The 10,207-nt window shown below is 38.8% G+C and overlaps 1 protein-coding gene across 1 annotated transcript; it reads left to right on the forward strand.

Moving 5' to 3' along the window:
• Positions 1-2,973: 2,973 nt before the first annotated feature.
• On the forward strand, positions 2,974-6,467 carry LOC109401778 (uncharacterized). The gene is made up of 4 exons (XM_062842356.1): positions 2,974-3,128; positions 3,191-4,876; positions 5,333-5,490; positions 5,702-6,467. The coding sequence occupies exons 2-4, from the start codon at positions 3,367-3,369 to the stop codon at positions 5,825-5,827; spliced, it is 1,794 nt and encodes a 597-aa protein (XP_062698340.1). The 5' UTR covers positions 2,974-3,128; positions 3,191-3,366; the 3' UTR covers positions 5,828-6,467.
• Positions 6,468-10,207: the final 3,740 nt, after the last annotated feature.

Consider the following 10,207-nt stretch of genomic DNA (forward strand, 5'->3'; position numbering starts at 1 on the left):
GATTGAATTTGCATCTTGTCACTTTAATTTGCAGAAGAGAGAGTCGATGAAGAGAACTCTCTCATGTTACTTTCGCCCTTATTTAAACTCAATCTAGTTTTGTGCAATTTCGAAAGTGTGGGCATCAGGCCCTTGACACGGCCTATATCAATGCATTGGAATCATGGTAGACAGGATGCCCTGGGCGCTAGTAAATAGCGCCCACTGTCAAATGCGAAAACATCAACAATTTTTTGTTTAACGTTTATTTGGGTTTGTTGATCAGTTTTTGGAATCATTTTTTCCACCTGTTATGATCACAAAACACTTCAAACTCGCTTTAATGTTAATGTACGATAAGAGGAGCATGCGATTAGTTGAATTAAGCAACCCAACAAGCACGCATTGTGAATGTGATTTCGTGAGTGGCTCACAACATCAAACAAAAGCTGTGTTTGTTGATTACACGCTCGTTTCAATTTGCACGAATATAAGTATAAGGCAGTTAGATGTTGGTTACGATAAATTTCATTGATGCCAGGGGCCTGGTGGGCATGATCGTAGCTAGGGAAGAGCTAGGTAGGATTAGGTTGCGTCAGAAGTAGGATGATAATAAATCTGTTAAAATGAGTCATGGCGTCTTATTATTTTGTGGGTGAAGAAAGAACTGTAACAGCTGGCACAAATAACCGATTCGAATTTGGACGTTTCTTGGGGGAAAGTCAAAACAGTTTCATTCTCCTCCTCACCCCTTCACCCACCGTTTGGTGGCGCCAACCGATTGAGATCCCCAAGAAACGTCAAAATTCGAATCGGTTATTTGTGCCCGCCGCCGCCATTACCGCTCGCGGATTAGTGGATTGGGAGGGAGTAGGGATGTCATATCCACTAATCCGCGAGCGGTAATGGCGGCGGCGGGCACAAATAACCGATTCGAATTTTGACGTTTCTTGGGGATCTCAATCGGTTGGCGCCACCAAACGGTGGGTGAAGGGGTGAGGAGGAGAATGAAACTGTTTTGACTTTCCCCCAAGAAACGTCCAAATTCGAATCGGTTATTTGTGCCAGCCGCCGCCATTACCGCTCGCGGATAAGTGGATACGTGGGGGCAGTCGTCTCACGTTATAGATCCCGTTCACAACATTTATGTATTGCGCGCAAACCCCAAAATTTTATTCCCACCTTTGGGTTTCCGCGCCGAAGACCCAGCGCCAGATTCGGCGACAAAGAGAGCTGACAGCAGTCGCCGGGCAGTTGGCAATCCTGATATTTGACGGCGGTCGCCCGTTACTCATGGGAGTGGATTGTTGTCACGCAAATAGAGCTTTTCGCTGAAAATGCATGTGTATTGAGGTCTTGTTGACAGATTTTCTGCTGTGTTAGTGTGAAATTCAGTGATTTCCTGTATCGCGTAAGCCTTCGCTGGAAGGAAAAGTCATGTTGCTCAGCGAAGCAAGGAAAATTTTCAGTGAAAAAAGCAATATCTGGAAACCTTTCTCTTGTTTTGATTTCGCTTGCGTCCTGAATCTTCGTGAGCATAGCCAAAAAGTTCGCTGATTCTGCTGCCTGTGAAGTTTATTTTGTGCAAAACATTCCTCTAAGAACTGAGAAATTTGCAGTCGATGACATGATTGCCAGATCTATCCTAGAATGTTTTAGCTAGTGTTTTAGTGATTCTTAATCGAACCAACGTTTGCGTCAGGATTAGCGCTCTCATCTCAACAACCCTAATAGAAAATATATGATATATATGATATATGATACAACATGCTTAACAACCCTTTCGGGCTATCATCTTGATCATACACTGAATTATACAATCATTCACCCAATCGCCAGTGTATAATACATTTTTATTAGCGAACGCCTCAGGCATTCCTGCAAAGATCTACGAATTTAGATTGTTCCGGCGCATAAAACCCTCCGCTGGCTACGTTCTTCTGAGGATATTTCTCCACAAATTGACGGAATTGGCTCTAGAGAGCCCAAACTTCAGGTCCTCATCCTTGCTCTCCGTCTTGATTATGAGTCCCATCAGATCCAATCAAATAAGGTTCCAAACTAGGGGCAGGACAGATCTAACGAGAGCAAATCTGTGTTCGAGGTGTTGCTCAGAATTCCTCACAGTTCCTCAGAATTCCTCCCATTTATGCCAAAGTGTGATCTGGCATCAATGTCAAACTGCAAAGTGTTGCATGCGCTGAATGAAAATTGAAGTTTTGGGGATGTCTTCCGACAAATTTCGTCGATCATTGCTAAAAAGAGTTACTCAGAAATTCTCAGAGTTACTCTCGTTTGCACAGTGTCTTGCCCCTAGGTTCCAAAAGATTTGCAGCTCTTCATTTCTCAGGTTGTTAAAACATCATTCGATACCGTCTTCGGAATGCCCTCGAGAATACCTATAAAACCGTCTGAATACTCAGGGTCTGTGTCAATTGGTGAATAAAAATTAATTTTTACTTAAATTTGACAGTTCAACACTCAAACTTGACACTTTTCCTAAGGAAATAATCATCGAACTGTCAAGTTTAAGTGAAAATTAATTTTAATTCACCAATTGACACAGGCCCTCAGTCCTAGGGGCAGGACAGATCTAACGAGAGCAAATCTGTGTTCGAGGTGTTGCTCAGAATTCCTCACAGTTCCTCAGAATTCCTCCCATTTATGCCAAAGTGTGATCTGGCATCAATGTCAAACTGCAAAGTGTTGCATGCGCTGAATGAAAATTGAAGTTTTGGGGATGTCTTCCGACAAATTTCGTCGATCATTGCTAAAAAGAGTTACTCAGAAATTCTCAGAGTTACTCTCGTTTGCACAGTGTCTTGCCCCTAGCCTCAGTCATGCTTTTAGTTGAAATTGGATAGTTTTGAGATTCGGAATTGCCTGCATTCAACTCAAATTTGGCTCATCAAGGAACAAATTTGTTGGGTATCTTTGTTTTACCGTGTGTGTTCTTTTCAATGTAGCCGAAGCTGAACTTTAGATTTTACCGTTTCAGAAGTCGGCAATCCCTCGTTGTGTGTTGACGTTTTGTGCGAAATGTCACAAGAACATTCAGAAGACGGAAAATATTTTGCATTTTGCTTTGTAACTTTAGTAGATTGCCAGAAAATTGTAATTTTTGCTTCAAATTACTTATAAAATACAAGGTAATAGTGTTACAGTCGTGCATCAGACAATTGCAATTAATAATCTTTATCTTTATTAACAGATTTCTAGGCTTGTCCGTGGGATATTGCTATGGCTACAAGTTATCACAAAGGGAGACATTAATCCAATTTGGTAGCTGTCTGTGGGGGAAGATAACATTGAAAGGAAAAAAACCTTGATGAAATCATCGACCTTGTGGTTGTGCTCGCGAATGCAGGTAATTAACAGGGGAAGAGAATGTCACACAGTCCTCCCAACTACATGGACGGAGTTCCGGTGAAGATATCGGAGCGATTCAAACCCCCTCCGAAGATCACAGTTCCGCAGAGTGTCATAAATCGATTGGCCCATGCCCAAAGTGGCGGTGGAACTGTTCGAGCGACAACGACGGCCAGTTATGATTTCGAACTGGAAGCCACCGTACTTAAGCGGATTACAGAGTGGAGGGCGGCTAAGGAACGAGAGCGTTACGAACGCGAGGAACGCGTTCGACTCAAGGAGCAGGAACGGGCCCGATTAGCAGAAGAAGAGCAAAAGCGTAAGTTGAACCAGATTTCCTATCCAAATACCGATGACCTATCCAGTGCTAGCGACGGAGAAGGCGAAGGTTCGGAAGAGGAGAACGATGAATCGTCGCCCTCGGGGTCGTCCGAGGAACGAATTCAGCAAAATCAAGTATCATCATTAGTAGTTAGTTCCAGCGCAGTGCCGCATAGTCATATGAACAAATTCGATACCATTCTTATGCCAACGGTGCTCCCCGATGTGGCAACGTCCGCTATAGGCTCCACTGAAAAAGCGATTGACTCCAGCAAGCCACTTCACTTCAGCATTCCAAAGAATACTAATTTGTTGAATAATAACAATAGCATCTATAATAAGATCAACTATTCGGATTTTGAAAATGACACTTCGAGTCCTTTCGATAATATGGAACTAAAAACTATAAACGATTTGGATATTTTAGCTCAAGTTTATAATTTAGACATTTCTAATTCTGGTTCAGAGCGAAGCCCTGGCGATTCTAACGAAAATGATTCCAAGACGCAAGATAAGCCGGGAAATGTCTGTTCCACAACTCAAGAAAACGAAGAAAGCGTAGAACAGAAACCCACGGTGGTTCCGTCTCAGTCGTTGAGCTATCAAATGCAGTCCCACTATCAGCCTGCTGCATTTACGCAAAACTCTGGACAGGAGGTTCAATCGAATGATTATTATAAATCCTACGGCAGTTACAACTATAGTTATGGTGGCTTCGTTCCTTCGTCGACACCCTCGAATACCAGCTATGCGACTCCAGACAGTCGATTTCTAAGTCAATACCAGTCGACGGCTGGTCCTTCCTATCAACAACCGGTGCAATCTCAGTATCAATCTTACAACCAAGGCATAGGATCATACAACTACTTCCCATACACAAGTTCCTCGAACAGCACGGCCACGCAGTCCACCTATGCCAGTGCGTATTTCTACAACAGCACCTACGGCCACCAGTCTCAACCGGCGCCCAATTACAGCAACTACGCTGGCAATGCAAATGCGGCTGTGGCGGAAACAGCTGCGTCTGGCTGCACTCCGGGGATGGAAGGGGCCCCTACATCAGATGATCAGGGATCGTCGTCGATGAGATCCAAATCTAAAAGTGTGCCTGACATTGTCCGCCAATTGGACGAGGAGGTGAAAAGCTCCGCTCAGCGAAGGACTCGAAATAATAGTCAATCCGTTGCTGATAGTAACTCGACCGAGGGTAAGTAATACTTTACCTGAAGAATCATGCCCTCTTTGTGCTAAAACTAGGTAACTCGAAATTCACTATTTTGACTTGAATATGTAATTTTATGGCGCGTGTTCGCATGTTGGCGCTTCGCATGAACCCTCAGCCGCAGTTCAAATGAACAAGTTTGAAATTTTATTCAGTTGTTTGCATAAATATTTTCATTTTCATTTATTTATTAACATACTTGTAGAGTTATCCCACTCATTAGAACTCTGCAATCGGTTTCTTGATTGTCTGTACCACTTTGGTGTTATAGCTATGCTATGCTGTAACCGTACACATCCTGGGGAGGCTATCGATGCATTATCGTGTATTAGTTTGCAGCTGTTTGCAGGTTTTTAAAGAAAAAAAAAATAAAAAAAGTTTTCTTAGAAACATTTTTGATTGTTTTTTTTCTCAATTTTATTTCCATCGTTTTTTTTGCAGAAAAATGTATCGCAAAGTCAGATTCTACGCAGGACTTTACTCTTTACAATCGGTTATCGCCAACCGATCAGAATCTAGTGAAACGCATAGGATCAATGGGTTTCCCGTTGGAGCGTGTAGCAGCGGTACTAGCACGAATAGGAAATGACGATAAAAAGGTAAGTGAAATCCCCTGTTCCACTGTGGCTCAGAAAGGTGTTTTGTTTTTGGCGATAAATCAACTTTGAAAAATTCTCAGCAAGTATTTCACCTAAATCTACACTTACAAACAATTTTGATTTACTATCCAAAAATGACCATCCTGGGCCACACAACTTTCCTAAATATTTTTGTCGATCGTTGCTCTTCACCGTACTGTTTCACCAACAGATCGTGGAACACTTGATACCGCTGAGCGAGTTGTTGGATTTGGGTTTTGAGGAGGAGAAAATATCCGAAGCGTTAGTCAAATTCGACAACAATAAACACAAGGCGCTTGATTATTTAATATCCTAGTATCTGAGTATTTTTTTTTTTTGGTTTGATATTGGGATGTCGCTGCGCTCGACGTTGACGACAATGTGATTGCTGCTCGCAGGAAACGAAAATCATAGATATTGGCTCCAAATTTGATGTGTAACATGTAATAAACCAAATCGATTATAGTAGCTATTTCATATTCCACTTGAGGACAACTAACAGTAGGCTTTGCTGATGTGATGCCTTATCCGCAAAAAAGTAATGATCCTAGAACGTATTTTATAAACTCAAAAAAGCGCATCATTTGCTTTTGAAGAAGTGAGCTCATTGTTTGAAATTTTTTGTGCCACTGTGTTTTTTTTCGCTTCAAAAGAAATGCGATACGTTTTTCTACAACTACAAATGTTTGTTTCATTCAAAATAGCGTCATTGTACCTTATCTTTTTTTTTTACAGTTTGACTCGTCAATTTCTAATTAAGCCTGGGTGTGTTCTTGAAAAGGATTTTCTATACACAGATCTATTCTATGGATTCTTGTATCATTCAAGGCAATACATCACTTACTTAGGGAAAATGCACGCTGCCTTCAAGGAAAATTGGAGCAAAATCCTTTTCAGGTACATACGTAGGCTTATTAATAGAAAATAAACAATAATATGAAATATTCAATGAAAAACAGTATGAGCTATATTTTTTCCGAAATCCTTTTGGTAAACATTACATCTAAAATAAGACATAATCACAATAATAGTAGGTATGCCACGGCAAAATACTTACTTTTCAGGTATCCAGGGGACTGTTATGGTCTTCTTGTTTTCTTATCCCGCATTAAAACTATATGGTGCTGTGTTGAGAAATATGATCAGCTTGAGCCCTGCGCCGATGTTATGTTGACTACGGAAACATCGTATTGGTGGGATAGGGATGCCATTTTCTTGGCAGGTACCGCTCTCCATCCTCGGTCATGCCCAATGTTAACCAGATCACTCAGTGGTTTTCAACCCTTTTTCAGTTCGTACACCCTTTTTGGATTTTCCCCAAACCTAATTCCCCCCTTCATCGAACTATTTCAAAACTATTAATTAAACTATAGTTGATGATAAAATTTTATTTGAAAATGGTTTTGTCTTTAACCCTTTCTTTCCCATGGTAGCACAGGTGATCCACTACTTTGCACTGTTCATACAAATACAGGATAATTTAGATAATTTCCATTTTTTCATCAGATGTTTGTATATGTTTAATGAACTATTATGCAAAGTTTGGTCAAAATTTCTCTGCTCGTTTATGTTCTAGAGCTTAATGATTTAGCGAAAGTCGGTATTTTTTCGATTTTAATTCAAACAGTATTCAAAAATTCAATATTCTGAAACCTGAACATTTTTCTCAACGGAAAAAAATACTAACATGCCTTATAGTATGTATATTAGCACAATAAAATATTGTTTTACAAACAAGTTGACAATAAAACACTAATTTAATGAACAAACATGTGGATCATCAGTGATCCATTGGGAACATAACGACATTTTTATACTTTCTGATCTAACCTGTTCCTTGTTAGCATGTTTGTTTACATCCAAGAAATTTGCCATTGTTAATAGTGTTTCATGTAAAAATGTCATTATTTCATATAATATTATCTATTTATCGCCGGCAATATGTCGCAGATTAACCCTTTCTTTCCCATGGTAGCACAGGTGATCCACTACTTTGCACTGTTCATACAAATACAGGATAATTTAGATAATTTCCATTTTTTCATCAGATGTTTGTATATGTTTAATGAACTATTATGCAAAGTTTGGTCAAAATTTCTCTGCTCGTTTATGTTCTAGAGCTTAATGATTTAGCGAAAGTCGGTATTTTTTCGATTTTAATTCAAACAGTATTCAAAAATTCAATATTCTGAAACCTGAACATTTTTCTCAACGGAAAAAAATACTAACATGCCTTATAGTATGTATATTAGCACAATAAAATATTGTTTTACAAACAAGTTGACAATAAAACACTAATTTAATGAACAAACATGTGGATCATCAGTGATCCATTGGGAACATAACGACATTTTTATACTTTCTGATCTAACCTGTTCCTTGTTAGCATGTTTGTTTACATCCAAGAAATTTGCCATTGTTAATAGTGTTTCATGTAAAAATGTCATTATTTCATATAATATTATCTATTTATCGCCGGCAATATGTCGCAGATTAACCCTTTCTTTCCCATGGTAGCACAGGTGATCCACTACTTTGCACTGTTCATACAAATACAGGATAATTTAGATAATTTCCATTTTTTCATCAGATGTTTGTATATGTTTAATGAACTATTATGCAAAGTTTGGTCAAAATTTCTCTGCTCGTTTATGTTCTAGAGCTTAATGATTTAGCGAAAGTCGGTATTTTTTCGATTTTAATTCAAACAGTATTCAAAAATTCAATATTCTGAAACCTGAACATTTTTCTCAACGGAAAAAAATACTAACATGCCTTATAGTATGTATATTAGCACAATAAAATATTGTTTTACAAACAAGTTGACAATAAAACACTAATTTAATGAACAAACATGTGGATCATCAGTGATCCATTGGGAACATAACGACATTTTTATACTTTCTGATCTAACCTGTTCCTTGTTAGCATGTTTGTTTACATCCAAGAAATTTGCCATTGTTAATAGTGTTTCATGTAAAAATGTCATTATTTCATATAATATTATCTATTTATCGCCGGCAATATGTCGCAGATTAATCCAGGAGGGTATATATGGTACGAGAAGAGAATCCATAGATTCTAAGCGAGCCATGTCCGAATAACTACTTATGATAACTGTAAGAAGTCCGACAAGTTTCATTAAGTTTTGCAGAAGGGCTAGATTAGAATCTCAAGATGAATAAAAGGTGTGATGGACGAAATACCTATATAGTTTTGAGGAAAAACAATATACAAATAAAAAAAAAACAAAATTTGTATATATGTGCCTTCAGTGCATCCATCTTCCCAATGGATCACAGGTGATCCACCTCAAAAATCAAATTTTTCATTTCTAACGATATTTTGGAGTAAAACTATACATCTTTTGTTCTGGTGATTTGTTCAGAAACCATTTTATCTATTTTTAAATGTCAAAAAACCTTGTGGGAAAGAAAGGGTTAATCATCGACAAGCAAAACACAGTTTTCTGACTTGAAAATCAAAACATGCACCTATTCCGATGCATCGTGTTTGTCTGCAGCATTGTAAAAATCCTGATTTCCATTGATACATGGTCACGAATGGCAATAAAATTCGCAAGGCCATTTGCCAAACTTTGGGGTTTTTATATCCTTCAAAAGAAGAATATTAAAGATGTTGACAGTCCAAGGCTTGGGCAGTCTCCGCTGTGTGGTCCAATGAACACCCGTATTTATACTACCTTAGGTACACACAATGAATCATACCTAGACATTTAGGTACTGTCATGAATAATATTTCATGTAGGTAGATATCATATGCACACAACCATTAGGTAGACACTACAGTCCTTTCCCCTTTAGAAAACTTTAAAAAATCACATTCATCACCAAAATAATGATAGCACAAATAAACTGACGAGTCCGTCACTTTCAAAGAACATATCTGTTTGCTAACAAAGCTACAAAAACAAAAGACGATTTCGCTATCCCAACATCGACAACTTCACCAAAAAAGTACGAATAACACAAATCCATTCACCAAAACCTAACATATGACAATTCCGCCACAAAAGAACAATTTCGTTCACCACGAATATTAAAGATGTTGACAGTCCAAGGCTTGGGCAATCTCCGCTGTGTGGTCCAATGAACACCCGTATTTATACTACCTTAGGTACACATAATGAATCATACCTAGACATTTAGGTACTGTCATGAATAATATTTCATGTAGGTAGATATCATGAGCCTCTGCACGAATCTGGTGTACTGCTCACTCCCACAGAAAATTTGAAAACAGCGCGCACAGTAAAAGTCAAATGTGACTTTTACTGTGCGCGCTGTTTTCAAATTTTCTGTGGGAGTGAGCAGGACAGGGCAAATTCGTACAGAGGCTCATATGCACACAACCATTAGGTAGACACTACAGGGGTATGTGTCACTTATGAGAACCCTGAACTCACATTGGATTGGAACTTTTCTTCGAAAAAGTTTTTCTTTAAAGTGTTCGATGAGCTTATCCTGGAATTGATTTGGAATTTTGGCCACTTTTACTCGAAAAGTATTCCATCATACCATCTCCAGGCCTCTTTCCTGGACGTCAGGAAATACCATTCAAATTTATTTTAAGTGCTGAAGTGCTTTTCTGGAATGTTTACTCCTTGGTTGTTTCGTCAATTATTGATAATATAGCTATATTGGAATTTTCGCATCCAATTTTGTTGTTTACTTGA

Source organism: Aedes albopictus, chromosome 3, assembly GCF_035046485.1.
Source record: "Aedes albopictus strain Foshan chromosome 3, AalbF5, whole genome shotgun sequence".
Classification (NCBI taxonomy): domain Eukaryota; kingdom Metazoa; phylum Arthropoda; class Insecta; order Diptera; family Culicidae; genus Aedes; species Aedes albopictus.